The sequence below is a fragment of the Halichoeres trimaculatus genome, unplaced genomic scaffold (assembly GCF_033239565.1).
Source record: "Halichoeres trimaculatus isolate MK-OKI-2021-1 unplaced genomic scaffold, fHalTri1.1 fHalTri1_scaffold_8, whole genome shotgun sequence".
Taxonomy (NCBI): Eukaryota; Metazoa; Chordata; class Actinopteri; order Labriformes; family Labridae; genus Halichoeres; species Halichoeres trimaculatus.
In genome coordinates, this window is record NW_027437186.1 from 24,640,143 (window position 1) to 24,663,336 (window position 23,194).

Below are 23,194 nucleotides of genomic sequence, written 5' to 3' on the forward strand. Positions count from 1 at the left end.
ATTCTTCAGATCATTAAAGTAGGAAACAATAGTTGCTTAATTAATAACAGACCTCCTTTCTGCACCATGAACATCTTCCTATCTCATCCCTTACAGGCCTGACATTTCTTGATCTCCACCAGTATTGAGTGAAGCACACATGACCCCTTTGTCCTTATGTTGATGAATGACTGCCTCATACCCATTTTGTCAGATTTTGGTGCAGTGGAGTCGATAGCGTCACCTTGACGAGGAAAGTTTGTGATCCATCAGCCCTCAAGGCTGTCTGGCCCTCAACTACAGCCTGGCAAGAGCAGCTTCACTGTATGGGGCATCCTCTCTGTCCAAAATCCTTCACCCAGTGTGCTGCGCTCTTGTGAGGTCGAACGGATGGCTCTTATTACTGCCGCTTTACAGTGAGCAGAAAAAAAAAAAAGAGAAAGAAAAAAAACACTTGACTTGTACTAATAGCTGTGAAGCCATGCCGGTCACCAAAGGTCTGAAGACGAAGCACCCTGTCAGTGCCCAGCTTGGGAAATTAGCAAATAATGTTCCCTTCCCCCTGACAAATGTGTGACAGCTCGCCTTCGCCAATCATTCTCTCCTAACGTTATGATGCATGTCCTGGATCCCCACTGGAGGATACAGGCGAAGTTTACTGACCCTCAATTTACCCATGACAAATGGGGTCCCGGTAAATGTGCGTTTTCTGGGGCGCGGAAGGGGTTCATTTTAAGCAATCCTGGTTATGTGGATGTCACTGATTAGGATAAATAGTGGCTGAGTGTGTTAGGACTGCTTGCAGAACCATATTACCAAGGGCCTGCATGGCTGCCCCTGGAGGGGAGCTCTCGTGGAAACTTGGCTGAGATAGAAAAGCAAAAGCTCTGATGCAATTAGGAGCTTAAATTGGATAAATTGTACGCTCAAAGTTTTTATTTATGATTTACTCTTTCATACAGTGCTGAGACCACGCAGTAAAAAGGTTAAGGTGCTGCAAATGAGGCTGAAAATTGAGATTTTTCTATCTGTTTAACGCAAAGTGTACTGTTTGCACTGGTTAATAAAGTAGAAAGTATAATAAAGTATTGACCTCAGGTACAGCCTGGACTTTCTCCTTTTGATTTTCTACAACCTTGCTGACAGTTGGACCAATGGATAACCGATACATGGATTAGACAGAGGACAAGCTGGCCAGCTCCAAGGGACAATGTTTTGTTAGAGGGAAAAGGTATAGACTGTAAGAAGCAGAAAAAGCAGCATGTCAGTCCTTTAAAAATGTGCCAATTAAAACACAGGTATAAGCTCCTTGAGGCAGTCAGTAAATACAGCCCACTAAAGTTTTATATAGTATGTCTGTTTGTCTCATTAGTGTTTTAAACATTCAATAGTCAATGCCAACAGGATTATTTGACATCTACTACAGGGTACTTTCTCTCTTTCTCTCTTTGAGAATGGATTGTGAGTTTTGGAGCCGTTCCAGGGTACTAACCCGAGTGAGGACGTGTCCCCTCCGCTGTTCGACTTGGCTGCAGTCTCCTCTGTGTTGACTCTTGGTAATTTGTGATAATTTCTTAAATTGAGCGAGTTAAATCTCCACAATTAGGGTGGTGGTGCAAGAAGAGTCAACATGAAAAAGTCTAAAAAGGCACTCCTCCTCTCAAGTCATGCTTGAAGCCGTTCGCTTTGATAGTGAGACCTTTGATATGCACATGTTGCTCACCACTGTGACACTGGGAGATTCTGTGCCTGTGTCACAACACGGCCCCGTCGCAGCGTGTGTAATCGCTGCTGTGACTCCAGATCATTTCAAACCTATTTCCTCATGTAGTGCAATCTTTTTTCAAGAGGAGGAAAAAGCCACGGTTGGAAACGAGCTGTTCCACTTAAATACATGATCCACTCTATTGCTCTCAATGCATCAGCCCTATTCACTTTTTAATGTCTGAGAGAAGTAGCTAACATCCTTTCACCTGGCAATTACTGTACATATGGAGCCAGTGATACTTCATTCTGGCGTTATGCATTCAGCTCTCTTTAACGGTTTCATTCTCTGGAGCGTCAACCCCTCGCACAATCAGGGGTGAGCCACACGGGGAATAGCCAAGCGAGAGGAGCCGGACCTGTCTATTGGTGACTTTCTCTTTTAATTCAGCGCACTAATCAATTGTACCACCGTTGCCTCCAGGGGTAATTGTATCTTTATACTAACTGGAAGTGAGTAGGAACCGAGGGAAGACGGAGAGGAAGAATAGGGGGGAGGAAATCAACAAAGATAGAGAGAGGGGGACACGTTTCCCCAGTAAAACCTGATGGTAATCATCCCAATCCGCTTAGCCTCTGTGACTAATGGGGTCTGTTCTTAAGGGACCTGGCACTTTCACCAGGGTGCTATAGAAGCCATTAATGTCTTAACTTATACACCTTCTCAGGGCTGTGCAGTAACACATGTACACACACACACTTTCCTCCCTCTCCCTAGCTCTCACACTCTCTAACAAACAGACACACACACATTTACGCAGCCACACACTACACTCCTGTTTCATTATCCTTGTGCCTTGTTGGCCTCTGCTCCACTCCTGCTAGGGAGGTTAAATGCCGGAGAGTCAGGCCAGACTGCACGGTTGGAGGAGAAGGGGACGGATGGCTGTTGGAGGGGGGGGTAGGTAGCGAAGGAGGTGGTGTTTTGGGGAGAAAAAGAAGGAGGGAGGGGGGTTTGATGAGAAACAGCTGCCCCAGGATGGAAGGGTCTGGGTGCAGAGGGGGGGCCCACTTTGCAATTCTGCTGCGCTCAAGGCCAGGGCTGTGCTTCTGGAGGCCTCAGGGTGCTCAAGGAAGGGGGGAGTGCTTTGACACCCCCTGCTCCTCGTTTCATTCTGCCCATCAGAGTTAGAACAGACAGAGGCTTCCAGGTCAGACAGGCTCTGACCTCCGCAACCTCTGTCTCCTCACCAATGATGACAGATAAGACCACCACTTCCTTCTGTTAGCCAAGATAATCAGATCCCTTACTTATAGTGTCACACACACACCCTTCCTCTCTCTCACACATACACTCTTCATGTCTCTCCTATGAATTCATATACTGAATACACACACAAGAACAACTTCAGACACGCTCATGCACTTAACCTGGATATTGCCTTTCTAATCTGATTCATAAAAAATGAAACCACATTTTGCCTGACAAAATCAGCAAATTAGCAGACAGCATTATCCGTCTCACATAAGCGTGGGTATAAAAAACCCGGTAGAATGAGTTATCCAGACAGCTTGAGTTTAACACAACTTGGCAGCGCCCTTGTAGGATGGCAGGTCAGAGGGGGATCGAGTTGCACTCCTAGGTGCCCCCTCCATGAAACACCTTTTTTCGCTAGCTAGTGCAGATCTCACACATTTTTAACATTCAGCAAGCAGAGCACTGGTTAGTTCATTATTAGTGCCTGGACTTGGGGGTTGAGGGGGAGGAGGTGTGGAAGGGGGAAGAGCTCAGTGGAGAAGCCTGTAGGAAGAGAGGAGGTAAAGGAGAGAAGGGTTTGGACTCACCAGTGTAGACAAATCTCCCGGGGGCACCTTTGCAGAACTGCTTGGACTTGTAGGACAGCGTGACTTCCACAACACCTGGGATGTGTCGAGGTGGAGTCTGGACGCGGATGGCGTGGGGAGTAATAAGCTTTGATATGGAAAAAAAATAATAATAATAATGAAACCCTCAAAATGAAAAAGCTTTCCTCATTGCTGACTGAAAATATGTTTTAATAGATTTTATCAACATATTCAACAATTGACTCAAATGTTCTTTTCCCATATCAGTACGCCAAATACACCATGAAAAATCTAATATATGTCTTAATATCTATTGTGAAATTGGATAAAACTAATGGTATGTCCCAATTCATATATCAACATTGCATTATAATATAAGTATGTCTTAATGCTTACACCACTTTTAGTTATGGATTGGTTATGTCCCTATACCATTAGCATTGGATGTTGGTACAGGAATGACACAGTAAATCCCAATAACATGGAAACTGATAGATAATAATGGTATGTCCCAATACCTAAACCAGTATTGACAAACCAGATCACTTAATGGTACATAAACTTATCCAAAAGTTGATACCATGTGCACAGCACTGTTCGTCCCCGTCACTAAGTGAAGCTGAGGGCAGGAATCATCAAACTGGACAGAAAATAAGTTGATCTACCACACACCAAAGAGCTGGAATGCTTCATAAATTTAATGATACATTGGTACCATTATCTGTAAACTGGTGTTGATAATGTTTTGGGACTGGAGCACCATGCACACAGCCAAACAATAACTGTTCAAGCCCATCAGTTGGTTTAAGGTAAATTATAATATGATAAAGAAAAGAATAACCACTATACTATTTTTCCACTAACAATCAAAGCATTTCTCTATAAAACTTGTTTAAGTCAAATTCTCATCATACCTCACTCCATACGAGCATGGTGCCGAATACGACTTGTAGGCCATCAAAGAAGTTGTCCCCTATGATGATGACAGTGGCTCCCCCAGTGGTCCATCCCTCGCTGGGGCTGATAGCCTTGATGCACGGGGTGGCTGCTTATCCAAGACAAAGAGAGGAGCAAATTCAGCACCTTAGCTTCAACACCCGAGCCCATGTCTCTTTTCCCACACAGACATTTCACCGCATCACCTCTACTATGCTCAGCCCTGCATGTCTCTCTCACAAAGACATATCATGGAAATTGCCCCCTGGAAAAAAAATGATGGATTTGTCCTTTAAGGCATGAGAATCAAAATCATTTATCAGCGCGCTGGAGTGGTGTAGTTAAGCAGACCCTTCAAATGGTCCACTTCACAAAGGCTAAACGCTGGGCTCGCCAGGAAAATGATTTGATGGAGCAAATTATGTGTCAGGGCAAATGTAGCTATCAGAATTGATTAAGCATGCAGCCGGCATGTACAGTAAAATTTCAAAGTTGAACACATCTTAAATGAGTCAAGAATACAGGCTGTTAAAGTGGAAATGACAAGCTAAAGCTTTGCTGGTTCATGTTATTTCATTACCTTTGTTCTGCATATGCAATACAGTGCAGCCACACTGCAGGTTTCATAACGCCAAATGCACTCATGAATTATTCAGATTGTGCTTTTTTCTTTCTTTTTGTGATCGATTCAATCCATTTCATATTGTTTATTACAATGCTTTTCATCTGGCATGACTTCTGCGATGTCGCTCTGCCATTCATCAACAGTCTGGGTTGTTATTATAATCTAATTTGAGTGATCTGGTGCCTCACATCCACTGTCATTTGATGCATTACCTTAATATGGTTTTCAGCACAACACCATGTTTACAACAGAAATAGCATGACAGCTAGCCATAAAGTTGCAATATCAAATTTAATCTATTTCCATCAATATCTTTTAATACACTATGAATCGTGCATGTTTTCCCTACTGCAACTATTTCAGCAACTTCCTTTTTTTCTCTACAAGCTCAGTTCTGCACCTCCATTATCCTTCCTATCCAGTAAGTAAATCACAGGCAGCCATTGTTGTATGGATCACCTCAGACAAGACATCTCCCTTTGTTTGCTTTGCTGTTGGGTCTGTTCAGGTCATGTTTGCTCTCTCTCGCTGCCCATAAAGTGCACACACACACACGGTGGTACTACAGGGAATCTGACTTTAACAGGCGCTGTTGACTTCATGCTAATCACCTCGTACAGATTTTCATTTGTGAGGCCTGGAGGAGTGACATTTGCTTTCCTTAATTGCGAAGCGGAGCGTCTGAAAGAGGACCAACCCTCCATGGGCATGCTGGGCCCCCTCTAAGGGCCTGACCTTCATCAGTGCGGACGATTACAGCAAATAATTCACCCTTCAAAATTACTGTAAACAAATTGACTTTGGGGATGAGAGAGAGGAGGAGGAGGAGGAGGAGGTGGGGAGCAGGAAAGAGGAGGAGGAGGAGGCAAGAATTGGGCCTGATAGTGACGGCGACTGTTGGTAATCAACTGTTGGGGGGCAGCTGCAGCCTGAAACCTACGACAGGCACACACAAACACACACACAAACACACACACACATGCACCACCTCGGAAATCCCAGCGCCCCCTCCCACGCGCAGAAGGACCCATGGAGAGGCAGCGACTGAGGCCCTAAGCCGTCCACCCTTCTGCCTAAAAAATTTGCATATGTCTCAATGCACAGACAGAGAGGGGAGCATGTGCTGAATGGGGACCGTGGCGAAGTGGATTACACAGTCAGCGCAGGCGATCTGATGACAGACACGCACAATGCCCCCTCAGCAGATGATCGGCATCATGAGGAGTGGACGAATGAGGATGCAAAAAGCCGGCCTGCCGCTCTGAGTGTTGCATCACTAAGTCTTTGCAAACTTTGTCCAACGGATGAGGATATTTAATTTCAATGTGAATATGTGGCTTGTTTTGGTTTGTATTTTTGTGCCTTATCTCTTTAGATTTTGTGCTTGAGTTTATTTCAAGATCTACTTTGCTGTGAAATGACCCCCCTGTGGCTGATCTGAGATCTGTCCCCTAATCTTTTCCCTCTCTGCTGCGAGTTAGCCGTAAACGACGTCAAAACTGATCCAAGATCTGAGCAGAGGAGGTCCCGGCTCTAGTATTGTGACACTCAAACAGGTCTGATGTGGCCCCGTGAAGCCGTCCTTTGTTCTGCCTGCTGAAATGTGTTGTAATTGTGCTGTGGGATGTCCAGATGGTCGGTTGATAGTGCAGCTGATGGGATTATACCTTTTACCTCTCCCTGGGCCATCTGTTCCCTTTGACTCTCCCTCTCTCGCTTTCTCTCTCCTCTGCCTCCGCTCACTCTTAACCTCTCTCTCCCATGCTCTCTCCTCTCCTCCTCTCCTTTCCTTCTTTTTCTCCCTTTTTCTTCCTCTTAGGCCCAGCAGTCTGGATTCACTTGTCTTTATTGCATAAACCCTAACAGCATTACAGCCACTTGGCATGCAAATGAGGCAGGCGCTGCAGGCTCTATGCTGAGTCTCCTATATTGTCTGGGGCTCTATAATGGTGGAACTGAGCTGAGGAACGTGTGTGTGTTGGTTCTGTGCTGTTGGTGTGTCTGCATGTGTGGGGGGTGATGCTGTGTGTGTGTGTGTGTGTGAAAGACGGGCTATTTGTGAGCATGTTTATGCACCTTTGAGCCTGAATCTATACATGTTTGAGTGACAGGCAGCCACAAAGCACGTTCGTGTCTGAATGCATAATATGCTTGTTGTGTGACAGTACACACAAGTGAACAAAAATGTCACATGGTGGGATTCAGCTTGTCATCCACAGGCTATCCCGTGCTTGCGCCAACAGGGGGCAGCACCTCTTGATCAATGCAAGGCAGCCGGTGCAAGTGCAGAAGGATGGCTCTCTGTTTCAGTCACATATCTGAGGCTTCTCGCCCGCTGAACTCAAGGAGAAGAAGAATGTGTTGCTAATTTAAAGCACGCTGTCTGTCTGCCTGCTAGTTGTCAGAGCACAATGGAGGACATGGCTTGGGTTACATTTTACATCACATTACGACCTGCTTTTCCTTTCCTTACGTGTCATATCTCTGTTTGTTAAAGGTGACTCAAACCAAGCAAGCGATCGCTGCTGATGCATGTTAAATTAGTTTGTTATGGAGCTGAGCCTGCGAGGGAGGGTGGGAGGGAGGGGAGGGAAAAAATAGATCTCAACTTCTGTTCCAGCGCACGCGGTTAAGCAGAGAGAAGGTGTATTAAAGTTATTAGACAAAGACATGTTCAACTGGGCGGTTGACAATAGCTTCTTTTTCTTGCTTTACGGGGCGTCACTCTGCTGCTTTGAAGAGTGTGGTGATGAGAGGAAGAAAAGGATGGGCTGGGGCAACCTGTAAAGAACACACACATACACACTCACTCACTCACATACATATATATATACACACACACAACACACACAACACAGAGGGTCCCAAGGGAGATGGGGAACATGGAGGCGAGGGCTCAACCTCTTTAATTGCTCCCCTCATTAAGAAACTGGTTGCTAGGCGATCCACACCTATCGTGTCATAAACGTGAAACACACAAACAGAACGTCAGCGAACATAATGACTTTGGTGCTCCGGGCAGGACTTTAATTATTTGATTTTGTTCTCCAGTAGAGGAGTCATTAATAAAGACAAAAACAAATAGATTAGCTTTTTCCCCCACTAGGACTGGAGAGCACAGAGATATATTAATTGTCTGGTCTTTTTTTTATTAGTCGTTGTTGTATTAAACATTACATTTGCTTTTGGTGATAGAACCATTAATGCCCATTAATGTGTAGAGGAGCTTGTTTTAGTCAGTGGTGTATATAAACTGTTTGCCCAGCCATAATTGGCTCTTGAAATCTGAAGATAAGCAATTTGCACAACTGGCCCAAGTCAGTTCAGTTGGCTTTTTTTCTTACAATCTTTCAGCTGTGTGTGCTCCCATCTGCCAGTGGAGGCCACGCGGGTCAGGAGGTTATGTTTAGTGCGTTTTACTTTTTGAAATTTCCCATGGTTTGGTGGTCCTTCTTTTCTCTCTTTTGGCTGTGCAGGCAATCAGTCTATCATATGGAATCAGTTGGAAGAAAAACAGTAAGTTCTGTTTTTCTCATAGGCCGCCCCCCCCTCCACACTCTCTCTCACACACACACTCACCATCAACCCACCCCCTCCTTTCTCTCTATTTCTCTCACTCCTTCCTCTCCCTGTTTCAGCTCTCTCACAGCTAAATCTGCAGAACCCAATGACAGGAAATTGACCTCACAGCCAAATTCTTAAGCAATTTGATCATGTTTCACATTGGCTTTTAGGACAAATGTAGGTGCATTAGGAGACTGGAAGTAGTGTAACGTAAAAAAAAAAATCATTGCTTAGTCTAAGTGTAAACCATCCATCTTTGTGAGACTGAATCTGATGGGTATCATTTCCAGTCAAAGCAACAACAGGTATGAGCGAGGCAAAAAAGGAACTAAAAAAGTAAATGAAAGCGGTGGAGGAAAAAAACGTTTCCAAGAAAACTACAAGCAACTACGTGTGCAGTTTTTTACTAAAAAAAATGGCAGGATGTCTTGAAGAAACTATGAGGATGAGGAAAAAAAGGGAGCGTAGCAAATTATAAGATGTAAAAATGTGCCTACCATTCTCCAGATAAGGAGGCGTACCTTCTGAAGGGTCGAGTCTGCGAGCCCTTCGCCCATGCTTGGAATTGTTGTGTACGAACATGTTGTCGGAGACAGCCAGGACGTGGCCGTCCACGTTGACTGTCGTCGATACGACAACCTGCAGCAGGAGTGAAAGAGAAATAAAGAATAGTCAAAAGTAAGATTAGGATGAAAATGAGAAAGTAGTTATAAACACACAGTCACTGAGGTTTGTTTACGGGAGATACATGAATGCTTCAGATGTTCTGTTGTGTTCAGGTACATGTCTGTGCACTATTGATTTCTATTGTCAAACCTCCTGAAGCTGTTGTTCTCTTTGGACATATCACGTTACAGTAACTCGGCTTCTCTGCCATTTTGTTTTTGCGTTTTATCATCTTGCACTTGTGTACAGCTAATTGACTTTTCAATCACTAAAATACCATTTCCGTTCACTCCACTGACTGTCATCATCGCCCCGGCACAGAATTATTGATCAGCTTGTCCATCTATTTGAGGGTGGAAGGCCTCCCTTTTAAAATATTACTGGAGTCATTAGCAACTGAACCGTGCTCTATCCCATCACTCAGCAAACATTTTACCAGGATCAGATTCCAAGCCACACTCCATATTTTATAATGCTTATTTTTGTTGTTGTTGTTTTTTTTGACTACCACATCTCCAAACAGTGAGACGTGTGTGAATGGGCCAAAGTGTTTCTGAGCCGGAAACAGAGAGCCCCTCTCAGGTTTGCTTTCGCCGGTGTGTGACCTCGGTGCAGGAGTGGAATTTAGGGGGCTGCTTTTTTTTGGGTTGGTTTGGGAAGGGTGGGGGGTGAGAGGAGCAGGGAAAAAGAGAGAAGGGAAGTGAAAGAGCTCCATTCTTGTAAGCAGGTTCAGAGCTGGGCCAAGCTGAGGATGATGGATTGGGCCCTCTCTGGCCTCCAGCTGGTTTTTGGGGGTAATAAGTGGAGTGGAAGGCATGCAGAATACACAACTTTGGCTAGAGAAACACCTATGCAGGAGCATCTGGGGAAACTATTTAGGGGGGAAATGGCATGCAAACATTTGGACTACAGACAAGGGATGATCACCAGCAATAAAATACCCTAAATCCTGTCGTGTTTAACTTTATGTGTACATTTTACTTTCGCTGCAACTTAGCTCTTGCATTTCTTTTGATGCACAGGAGTAAAAGGTGAAAGCCCTCGGTGGCTGTCATGCATCAGTCCACATTCACCCTGAGGGAAGATTTGAGGAGGCAGGGGAGGTCTGATGGTGGTGACATCAGGAGGGGACACCCTGTCTTGTCTGTTTCATGTCTAGGCTCCCTCCTGCAGGATGCCGGCGCATGTGTGTGTCTATCACAAAGCAGTTTGTCAGTGACGGCTGCCCTCCTGCAGTCTGTTGCTATCCTGATCGGACAAATCACACTAAACTCTCACTCTCACCTTGACCTGGTGGGCTTCTTGTGGCGAAAACGTCTGAGTAGAATGGATGGATGCTCGGATAAATGGATCAGTGAGGTGGGTGGGGGTGTGGGGTCAATAATTTCAAGGCTCAACTAGCTGACACATTAGAAGTGAGAGGGTTAAAAGAAGCAGTAAAAAAGTGCTTGACGGTCATGTCCTTTTAGTGTAAATCCCAGCGCTTTGTCAGCCCGCTGTAATGATGGTTTTCAGATGGCTTAAGATGGTTTTCATTGGCCAAACAGAGAGCTGCATGTGTGTGAATTTAAGTGTATGCATATGTGGGTAAGAACAGGAGAGGGATGTAGAAAAAGCAAATATATGCACTCCTAGCATTTATAGGCATGCATCCAAATGTGTGAGTCTGTGTATGTGTGTCTGCACATATGCGTGTATAAGAAAGTATGCGTTTCCGCTGCCAGACAGATCCTGAGTTAACACTGTTGTTACATGTGGTTGGATCGTCCTCCCCTCTGCGCTGAGGCTCAGAAAGCTGTCAGGAACACAATTGATGGCACTCTTAAATCCTCTATCCTTATTTGTGTCAGATGGTATTCCCTAATAAATATTCTGTCCAGGGTGCACAGGACACAAAATCCTCTCACTCTCTGTATCTCTCTGTCTTTTCTCTGGTTTTTGCCTCCTTCAGTGCCAATAATAGAATTGTATTCATATGTAAGAGTCTGTCGATGTGACTTAGTGCTGTGTTGCTGTGCTTTTGCAACACCTGTGTGTGTGTGACTGCAAAAAGGAAAGCAAGCCAGTGTGAGACAGAAATAGACAGAATATGTGTAAAATAGATTTTCAGTCACCTGGAATCTGCGCATGTCTCGTGGATTCCCTGCATTCTTCAGACAGTTCTGATTGCACTTGAGAAAGAACTTTAAGAAGAATCTGAAAGAGAGGACAAAACAGGAGAGAAAGGGATGAGTCAGACCTTTGAAGCTAAATGACAGAGTTGTGGATTATTTAAATGGGATTATCAAACATTGCAACATCTGATCCATTCATGCACACAGCCAGACGCAAACAGAACGTTGTGTTATCTCTCCTCTTCAAATCAATAGAATCAGTCTCTTTGTCATCTCCTCTGCTCACCTGAGTTCACGGGTCTTTCCCAACACCCATCTGCCACTAACATACAGGAAGTCACTTGATATTCCACCCACCTCTTTAATCCCAGGACACCCCCTGTGCAATTAAAGTTCTCCTGTTCAATAGGGAAGCAAATGAGGCCCACCTGTGACCAGGTCTTGTTTGAAGAGCATCAGGGATAAAGGACCTAACAAGGTGAGAGCGCGCCACAAAACTTATAGTCCTGTCAGGCAATTAGGCGGACACTCCTGGGACCACCGTATGCCACACACACACACACACACACAGACACACACACAAGCATAACGCATACACACACCCATGCACTTGTGGGTGGGTGAGGCAATTATGCCACAAATTACAACCTGGCTAATCGTCTCTGAACAAATGTCACGTCTGAGTGAGATCTGGGCTTGGTGAGTTTGTGAGCCTCCTGCTTTTTTTGCCTCGGAAGAATCTTGCAGAATTTATTGACAAAGCTGCGTATTGAGAGCTGGATATCATACGCAACAAAAGATCTAGAAAGGAGGGGGAGATTAACAACAAGGCCAGGAAGGAAAGTTGTATCAGATGTTGCCTATTGTGTAAAATGTAACACAACCACACAGAATAAACAATGAAATTGACTTGTTGTTTTTGCAAATTCTCCCCACAGAATCATGACTGATTGCGCCTTTTGCTTTCCCCGACTCATTATAAATAGTGTGCTGAGATATTTATTTTTCATCACATTGCGCTGGCATTACTATATGCAATACTGTGGTTTCCATTGTAATACCACCTCTGCTCACAGAATCGCGGCGGCTCATCGGATTACCATAGATTGCACCATAGATTGCACGGCCATTTCATTCAGCTAAATACGGTGGCTTGTGTGGCCTGCGTGGACGCTCTCACAACACTTAAGACTTCCCGCTCGCCCAGTGGGATCCCGGCCAGGCCATAAATCAGAGTCTGAAATGACCCTTCTAACCCTGGCCACATTAACACATGCACTGGTCATTTAGAAGCGTTCTTCGATAGACTCCTGTACCTTGTGTTCCACTGAGGGCCCAGGAGGGAGAGGAGAGGTGAGAAAATATTTTCACTCCACATCCAAGGAGCTTTGGCTTGGACATCAATAAAAGACGTTTTAACCCATGCCAGAATGCTGATTGCCTGTCGGTGTGTGGCAAGGCCATAAAAAACCTGACTTGTCATTAGTGCATTTCCCTTGATTGTGTTCACTGTGTTTTCGGGTTGCATCTGTTGGCTGATCATCAAAATGACCATTATGTACTCTAATTCCCTGACCCTGTTTTTATTTCCCCAAAGAGTCATAATGTAGAGCAGCAGACATCTGCGGAAAGCAGACCTGAAATACGACTTTTATTTGTCTGTCGCCTCTCATACAGATTGGGTAAAGCAAGTGTGTGTTTGCAGTACGTGCACGCACCTCTGCACGCTCTGTGTGGATGTCTGTGCATGTGCACACATCCCCCGTTGGTAGAGAATTTATGTCGGAGCTAGAGATAGAATACATTTCCTCAGCAATGCGTTGACTTCATAAAAGAAACGCATTACTCTCAGAGTTAGTCTTGTCTCTTTTCTTGGGTACTTTAATGCTTTTACATACTGCTTCTACTCCAGCAAAAGCAAAAGTTAAGAAACAATAAACACAAGGAATGGAGTGCCCACGCTATCATAAAGAAGCTCCTTTATGTTTACTGTTATGAAGGCAATTAAGCACAATTTCTCTGCTAAAAAGATAAGCTTAATTTTCATAGTCCACGGCAGAAGCAGTGCTATAGCATCCATTACATTTGAGTTGGTTAAGATTCTCCATGAGCGCAGCGCAAATTGGTCCTTGGTGAAAAGGGGAGCAATTAAGACAAGGCCCCTCTCCCTCTCTCTTTTACTTCTTAAATATCTACAGAAGTTTGTGCTGGTGTTTTGGCACGCACGGAGACAAAAGGAGCTTGTTTAATTGTTTTTTAATGGGATATCAAGTCGTCGCTGCCATTAGATGTTGGCAATGGAGGGCAAAGGGGGATAGAGAGAAAGAATGAACTGCAATTAGGTTTGATTAAAGCTATCCTTCTCAATAATCAGCTGTTCTGACAGGACAGGGGGACCCTGGTGGCCGCTGAGATGGAGGAAGGTGTTGAGTGATATTAAGGCCAATGAAGGGGATATTAACATGGCTAATTAAAGCTCTTCCAAAGCCGGGAGAGGAGGCTCTCAGTGGACCGCACTGGATGAAATAATCGGCCGAGGCAGCTATCAGTTGGAGGAGAGAGAGGGAGAAAGGGAGTGTATGTGGGAAGGGGTGGGGTGGAGTCCATCTGAGGGGAGAGAGGGGGGAGCAGAGGGAGGGATAGTGGGAGGCGTCAAGGAAAACTATGAAGTGTGAAGAAAGACAAAGAGGAAGACATCGACAGGAATATAGAGAAAGACTTCCAGGGCGGCTGTGGAAGCTCATTTTGACATCAACCCTCTTTCTCCCTCTCTGCCCGAAGTCTGCCAGTATAACTAAGACCTGACATCGGCTTTTATCTCCGACAGCCAGTCATACAGGTCCACAAATCAACGTTAAAACAATCCCGCTCATGCCTCAGTCTGAGGCAATTAATACAACTCTCCTGTAGTACCTCCATGCTCGCCCACTGCCGAAGCTACTAATCATGCCATAATGATTTCTCTCCCTCTGGTCAAAGGGGAAATAGATTGTCTCTTTAGTAATGCAGCAGGCTCGGCGCCTTCCACTCCCTGGCTTCACAGACCCGGTAATTGAGGAGAAAAAGGCCGACTTTGGCACTTTGACTGATTTGAGGGCTGCTAGACCCTCTTATCTTTACTCTGATCATTTTAGGCTGACACTCAAAGGAAGACCCAGCGCCCTAATTCTAGCTCACCCTCTCCCATCATCAAACAGAGAGGGGAATAAGGGAAAAAAAAGAGAAGAGAGAGGGGGAAAAAACAAACAGGCGAGGTGAGGAAGGCCTTCTCTCATTTAAATGGCCAACTTAATTGCAGGGTTGATGTCACTCATGCATAAATGTCCATCCCTTTGATTTGAGTGAAGAGGGCAAATAAGGATAATGCTGTATTATTAAGATGGAAGGATTGCCTTTTTTCCCATTCATTTCAGATTTGCTCTATTTTTTAATGACCTGTAGAAAATGTTGAACTCATCCTCAGCTAATGTGAATTATTAATCTCACTTGTTCCTTAAAGGATAAAAAAATGGTATGTTTTTTCCTTCAATAGTACACCTTGTTCTTATTGTGCAAAGAGCCTCCCTGTATTTGTTACACAATACACTGACAGATGGCCACAGTATCTGTTGGAGTCAGGTATTGACAACTCTAAGCTCCTGATTGGTGCCCCAGCACTAATGACTAGCATGCAGTGTCCACAGCCGGCAGCCATGACAGTGAGGTCATCCGTTGCGGGGCGGTGAGTATCGATCACCACCCAGCTCCAGCCCATCAGGCCCCAGCTGCCTCCCAGACTCAATGGGCCCCTGTTACAGGAGCCCTGTAAGAAAACGGCTCCCAACACCAGACTACAATCTGCTGACACCAGATCTCTACGCTGAGATAGTAGTACACGGGTCAATAGCGTATCGGATTTCCAAAACGCCAGGGTCTTAATGTCAAGCCTCCTGCCTTCCCTACCTACTGCTCCAGTTATTAGGCACTCCACTGAACTGCATTCAGATCCCTGTTGTGACAAGGCGGAGCAGGTAAAATGAGAAATAGAGACACTTATAGATCTTAATCTCAGCCCAACACTTATTTATGCTACTGAGTGGTCTGGGAAGTATATACTTGCTGGGTAAGTCCCCGGGAGGCCTAGCTGAGCCGCGCCAAGCAGCATGGCCGTTTTCTGTCGTGTCCTGGTTCGCCGCTGTCTTCCCTCGTCAAGCCGAGCTGTTTTTCTCGCCTTAGCTGAAGTAAACCACAGCACATTAACAATATTTGCTCTACCCCTGTACAAGCGCCGAGGGACCGGACCCACAGATCCTATCACTTCTTTATCAGGGAACAAGTGCCTCGCTATACAACCTTATTGGGTTTGGGAGATTAACCCCTTCCACTCGCAGCTTCGGCCCATCTCCTCTGAGAGCAGCAAGGCAGATGTCACTGTGATTATTATTGCTCACGTCTTGGAGAATTTATTGGGTATTTCCACAGCCTTTATTCTTTTTTTGTTGTTGTTTTCATTTCTTTATTTTTCCAGCTGCTATTGTCACTTCATTTCGTCGTTTCATATTTCATATTTTTGTTAGTGCTGTGTCTGTGTGTTGCGTGGGTGTCACAAATAATTTATGTGCTTCCTCTGCACCCTCACATGTAGCCGTGTTCCCTCCATTCATCCCTCTTTACCCTTTCCTCCTCCACTCCTCCTCCTCCTCTTTCTCTCTAATGGGCAGAGTGGCATTGACATTATTTCACTTGAGGATCCCTCACTCTGTCAATCCCTCTTCATTTACTCCATGGCTACAGGACTCATTATGGTATCTCTTCCTCCTTCTCTCACTCCCTGGTACTCTCACCTCCTGTCTCACTCTCCTCCCTCTCTCTGGACACTGTTAGTTTCTTACTTAAGAGAATCGCTCGTCTTCACAAATGGTTTCACGTCAAACCCACTCCAAGCAGGGGCCCCCACTGATTCCCTTCAGGCTTTGGCACAGGTTTACTGTAACAGATTAGACGAAGACTCGGAGCTCCTGCTAACTATCCATCACTTGCTAACAGTGGACTAAGGCTGTGTGCTTTATGCAGCTTTTAGCTCCACCACTGCCACATACTGCATGTTTAGCCCCGAGCTTTCTCTCTGCCTCTCCCAGCCCTGCACATCAAGATACCGCTGAGGCTGTGTACTGATGCACGCTGTTCTTTGTTTTACTCTGAATTCGCCCTTTTCTCTACCAGGACTTTGAACACAATATAATAAGACGCAACACATAAATAATTCTGCGTTGTTTTGTCTTGCGAACGACTCAAACACTGGTTGCTGCTCCCGAGCCAACATCATCTAAATCCACACAGGAATTCTCACATATTATTGAATCACCATAAAAACCTGTATGATGCTGATTACTCATAATGATTCTGACAGCCATGAGGTTGCTGACTTTTCAAAAATAATCACCAACAATGCAAGAGTATTTACTCAGCTTGCCAGCTGGACAGCACAGAGGTATCTCCAGGTTATTTTTGCGCAGGAGGAGAAATGTTGAGTTTTGATTACTGGTCAGCGTCGGAGCTCGGGGCCTTGAGGAAATACCAGTCAGCACCTTCCTGCTCCAGTGAGATGGAAGATAAGCATATGTTGGAGGAGCTGGCCTGGGTGAATAGTAGTATTTAGGGTGTTGGACGAGAGCTCCAGAGCTGGCCTACAATGAGAGCCATACAGTGCCGTCTCTCTCCTGTGGCACCTTGGAGTGATCAGACCCAGGCAGAGGAACGCAGCTGTACAGGCGAGGCCAGCAGGGGGGCTTTGACCATTTACCGACAGCCATGCTGGATCCTGCAGGGCCACTGGGGCTTATTTGCATGTGTGTGTGTTGGTGTGTGTGTCCAGTGCTGGATATTGGTTGTTGAGTCAGTGAATTTGGTATCTGTCCATGCATGCTCAAGTGAGTGTGAGTGTATCCCTACATCATATTATTACTAATGTATAATACATACATCTAAAGTGGCTGTCAGGACTGGTCAGTCATCATAAAACATGAGGCAGCCACTTTGACATCTTAGCCACATTAGCGTGTCCTCAGAAGAAAAAAAAACACCCACTGTGGACTGTCATGTAGGCAGGGGGGATAGAGACAGAAAGACAGAGAGCGGGTCGGTGCTTAAAGCTAACAGGTAACCTTTCTGTGCACCTAGGACAAAGGCAGGGGGAAAAAGAAAATGTCAAATTAAGAGAGGCCAGGCAGAGAGACGTGGCTGCCATATTTGTGTGAAAGCCCAGTGCTGTTGGCAGCAGAGATGGCTGCTTTCTGATTCATCTGGGGCCGTATGGCAAAGCTTTGTCAGTCTGTGCGAGGTATAAATAATTCAGGGTGAGAGATGGCAATTACAGGGCCCTGCACAACCAAAATGAATATTTTATAAGGACTAAAACTGCCCTGGAATGAATCACACACATGGAGTCACACACACATACACATACACACACACACATGCACACACAAGGGTAAGTGAATGTGTGCACACACGTAAGCACACATATACTGCAGCGCACACATACACATACACATACACACACACACACATACACACAAACACACACACACACACACACACACACACACACACACACACACACACACACACACACACACACACACACACACACACACACACAAAGGTAGCACATATGAACCCTTAGCATGGCAGTTGTTTTGTTGACAATGTAACTCTTATATTATAAAAAACAGTGCATTGTGGGTTAATAACTTGTAATATGCTGAAGTGCGAACAAGCATGTTAGATTTGTTGGTATTGTTTACTTTGCGTCGAAACCTTGACAAATGTTTCAGTTAAGGATGCCTCATCTTAAATATATAAGCAGAGGATAAGTAGAAAAGCACAAAGTGTTGTCAATACATTGTAGAGATCTACACAAAAAGCAGCCTCCAGAGACTCAAAGCCTTTACTTTTGACCCTGTAAATATGGTCTTTGTGTGTGAGCAAGAGGGAGGGGAGGGGGGGCAAAATGCTAATGGGAAAAGATTAAACCCAAAAGCCGCCTGGAGCATTTACCTCTAAAGGGTTTTGTCTGTCAGGTTTCCTGCAAAACTCTGTCTTTATAATTCTGAGACAAAAAATAACATTGTTCCCCAGTCCTGAGGAGCGCAGTGGCTTGGTTGAATGGCCATTGTGTGGGCCTAGCTAATGATACCTTAGCTTTTGTGAGAGGGAGGCCAGGTAGGTCTGTGACATCAGCGCCACACAAGTGCTCCTCTGTCCGGATGTTTAGGGAAGGATTTCGTCCATGGTGGGAAAAGGGTATAGAGAATAAACAGGTCCTGTTTTTGTACTAGAGCCCCTCAGTCAAAGACAGGGGTATTGGGTTAAATAAGAATTTGAAATAAGTTTTCCATTTAAAACATTCCTTCAATCTAAGGACAGGATTATAATACATGTACATCCAGTTGTGGTAGATTTACTTCAGCAGAGAATGATGTAATTCCAGGAGTGTCTTTTTTCCCCCCTCTTTTTATTTTCAGCGGGAGTGTGGGCGTTTTATTTGTCAGTCCAAAGGGAAGATGGCAACCCTCTGAGGGAGGAGAGACCCCAAGCATGAAGACACACATCGCATGTGTTGGAAAAAGTGACAGCACGGCAAATGCTAAGAGAAAGCTGCTTCCTTACCGAACCACACACTGTTAGCGATACAGCTAGCTGTTGTGAAGGCAGCTGACAAACCCGTAGCGTGGCATGTCTCGCCCCGTTTGTGAGTTTTCAAAGAATGTGATTTGCAAATAACATGAGTCTCTGGGCATAGACTGGGCATGTAAGTACGGTGAACAAAGCCCCCCTGCTCTGCGGAGGGAAACCCTTACTTGTCAGCTCAGTTCTTTGTCAGGAACCTGACAGATAAATAGACAGTGTTTTGCCTCTCACTCCTCCTGCCTTATGTACACAGAGGCGTGTGTCTGCTTCCACATACAGGTTGACTTGCTTTAGGGGAGGAATCTGTTGAAAGATACCCCACCGCTTCTCAGGGCAACGACTGAAAATATTGTGGGCCACTTCAGAGCGCCTCAAACAACAAACAATGGGGGTTGATGTGTAACCAGATAAAACACAGATCGAATAGCTGGGTCTGAGCACCACTACAGGGCTTATTTTTCATGCAAATTACTACTAATGAGCTTCCTGAAATCTGACTAATTATATCAAAGTGATTTCTTTAATTAGTTTGTAATAATTCCTCGCATAAACATCATAGTAAACAGATTACGCTATATAAAAATATCAATTTGTCACACTTTATATGAGATGCTTTGCAGTTGACGCTAATCTTGCTTCAACAAAATGCGAGCGTAAACATTTACTGAAGTATTAAATATGTACTTAGAGAGTGTTTGGTTCCATTAAGGAGGCATATCTTTTGCAGATTTGTCATGGGTCCTATACATTGATCTCTTACTTAAATAATTTGTATTTGTTTTTTAAAAAAAGGAGTGAAGTCTGAGAGAAAAAGGAAACTAATAAGCATCTACAGGAGAAAGAGTCATTGCAGTATTCTGATGATTTATTTTGAAACAATATAAAAATCAACGCTTAAATCTGCTTAAGTACCCACCTGAAAAAGTTGTTATTGTAATAGAAAATCAGATATTACACCACTCAGCGACTGGAAATACTGTGCGTCAAATCCAAATACCTATTTGAGAAATAACAGCCGACTTGAGAAAAGATAAGAAATTGCATTTATCTACCACTTTGCACCTCTTGTTAATCCAGCAACATTCCTCAAACCCCTGAAGAGTAAAAACATCTCATATACTAGCAGTCACAAGAGAACTCATACGACTACCGATCTTTCTGATACCCTCAATCTGCACTGAGATGGATTAAACATTCAATTTGTTACTCGCCAGACCACCACCCAGGTTCACCACTTACCATACAAATGGAAAACACGCTAGTAATCTATTAGCCTGCCTGGCCTGACACTGTATTATGTTGTATTTGTATTATATTTACTTCAGGGAAATTACGATTCAAGTCATATTTATCTTCATGTGGAAATGTGTGTCTAAATGGAAATCACCTATAGTGCGAGTGTGGATGCAGAGCAATACTAATGTGATCCATGAACCGTGCGATTTAGTCACCCTCTATGGATGCACTATGGGCTGATTCTACATATCAAACATGCTCTCCCCCTGTTAAAGCCCGTACCCAGAGCCCCTGATGCTGTTTGATAATTATTACGCTTACATTACAACACAAGACCTTGCCTGTGGAGCTGGAAGAGCAGCCCCCTTCCCTATAAACACACACATACACACACACACTTATACACACGCGCGCATGCACGCACGCACAGCCTTTGTCATATACAGTAGTAAACAGCTTCCCAGTAAGCTGTTTGCACTTCACTGCCCGCTCTAGGAAATAAAAACAAAGAGCAAATTGGGGGTTTTGCGTCTCAGTGAATAAATAAGGTTGTTTTACTCACAGAATCCATTACCTTTTAAAACATGTGCCTAATGCGTTCAGCCTTTTCATTTTACAAACAAAGCCTAAATTAGGAATTAAATACATTCAGTATTTAGATAACCGCATTAGCTGTATGACATCAATGTGAAAAATTTGGACGCCATCCATATCATTCCCATGCCTCCATTGTTACGTTAAATTGCAATATTAATCCTGGCTCAAACCAAGGTGCTGTAGCTTTTATGTGCTGCACTTGAATTATGCTATTGAAGTAATTGATAGTGATTCAGTCATTGAAGGTACTAATCCCATGATTCACTTCATCTCTCTCAGTGCCATTTACCTCCAGATGTTTAGAGTTTGGGGTAATCAATAAAGAGGGAATAAAGATTGGCATTCACAATACTCCCCTTGACAAGCTCCAGCCGAATGTTTGTCAAGCAAATTAAACACACTTAGACTTTTCACCTGCTCCTACAACGACACCACATATGGCCGTGAAGTTAAAAATAAGAAACTCTGCATACATTACCATGCATAATGCACAACTCCCTCCATTTAATATGCAAATTTTGTAAAATATTACTGAATACCTTCTGTTCGGAATGAATAAATTTGAATTGCAATTAGAATAATCTTGTATAATTAATGAAAACTGTCAATTTTGGTTCCGAAGTAATTTGATTAGCATGTTGATAGGACACTTATCAAGTTCAGTAAACTGTTAGATTAAGAAGATGAAAAAAAAGATTCTAAGGATATTTTTCTCAACGGCTCTGACATTTTCCCTTGGCATTGTAAACAAAGACAGTAGCTGGCAAACTTCCTGAATCGAGGGGCGAGAGAGGGAGGATGGAGAAACAGAAAAAGAGAAATAGAGACGAGGACAGAGATAGAGAGCCTCTTGAGATAATCTGTGAATCTCAGTCCGCAGATGAAAAGGAGTCTATCGTCAAGGCTCCTGAGTGAGCTACTCATCTCTGCCCTCTGCTCTCCAGCTAAGCCCAAGTTTATGGGATTTATCTCGTGAACCATTTGTAGTTTTCACATCACATGATGAGTTAAAAACAGCACACAGCCTCGCTAAATGTTTCCAGGCTATAAATGTGGAGTTCTCAGCTAAAACCCACAGACAACTGATCCCAGTCTGCAAGTCTTCTGAGAGTAGCTATCTATTAGCGATCAACAAATTGATGTACGCCATTGTTGTATTGTATAAAACAGAACCATCTGCACTGTCTACAGATGAACAGAGCGAGTGACCTCCTTTTCCCCTCTCTTTCTCTGCTCATTAGCTATCCTGAACCTCTTTCTCTCCTGCTTTCAGTTTTCAAACCCCCAAATGAGACCTAAATCGCTTGCAATACAGGTTAGCTTGGGGAAGGGGGGGATGAGGAGGAGAAGGAGGGGGGGGGCAAACATCTGTCGTGCTAGGTACCCACACGCAGCTCGGGGTATCTCCTGCGAGGAACTTTGGGGATGTTTAATTCATAAACGCTGTCATCCATGTAAACCTCCTGATTTCATAATGACTAACTCTTGGTGGTTTAATTAATTTAATAATGCCTTTCAGAAGCCATAAATGAAAGGGTCTCTGAAGTGGTGCATTAATTAGCCGGCGCCGATGCTAGCCCTGTCAGACTGGTGGCTGTCAAAAGCGGGGCAAAGCGGAGGATGGGCACAGCTGACGTCCTGGGGTCGGAGGTCATGCCAATCACGCACCTCACCACACTTAATGAGTCATAATTTGTGTCGAGTGTACACATGTAGCAGGGTCAACCTATGGTCATGTCCGTAATTCTCTCTCCCCTCTCTAGACTACATGAAAATAACTGTTAGGGCGACATGGTGGTTACATTCTCGGTAATAAGCTGCTGCACGGCCACATTATGTCGCTGCTTGTATTTACATGGCGACCACCTTTGAAAGTGCGATTCATTTAAGCATTACCTTTTTATAAGGTTACTGTCTTCATCTTTTGCTTTAATTACAATTTATGGCGCACATGCTCATGAGGTTAGAACACGGAATGAATCAAACTTCATTAAAAGTCTCGGCAACTCAACGCATGAGCACACAAAATCATCACAGAGCCAGCCAGATTATATTCCAAACTCACTCCATGCATCTCATAAGGAGGTTGTTTTTCCTTTTTCATATTTCATAAACATGAAGCAGGGAGGTTTGTGTCTGTGCCTGTCCATTTATTACCATAAAAATCAGCTGACTGAAGTATCTCACTATCTGTGGAGGCAATTAACTGTTTTGAGAGAATGCGTAATACGGGACTTTGTAATGGTATCATTTGGAG

The 23,194-nt window shown here is 44.3% G+C and overlaps 1 protein-coding gene across 6 annotated transcripts in view; it reads right to left on the reverse strand.

Moving 5' to 3' along the window:
• Positions 1-23,194, reverse strand: part of LOC141794916 (transcription factor COE3) — a 68,761-nt gene that overhangs the window by 17,784 nt on the left and 27,783 nt on the right. For 2 of the 6 annotated variants that reach the window (XM_074675549.1, XM_074675553.1), the window contains exons 7-10: positions 11,434-11,515; positions 9,175-9,292; positions 4,443-4,573; positions 3,529-3,655 (exon numbers count right to left, since the gene is read on the reverse strand). In XM_074675549.1, the coding sequence (XP_074531650.1) occupies positions 3,529-3,655; positions 4,443-4,573; positions 9,175-9,292; positions 11,434-11,515 (458 nt within the window). Of the gene's footprint in view, positions 1-3,528; positions 3,656-4,442; positions 4,577-9,150; positions 9,293-11,433; positions 11,516-23,194 lie in introns of all 6 variants that reach the window. The other 4 variants (XM_074675548.1, XM_074675551.1, XM_074675547.1 and 1 more) reach the window with 2 other exon arrangements.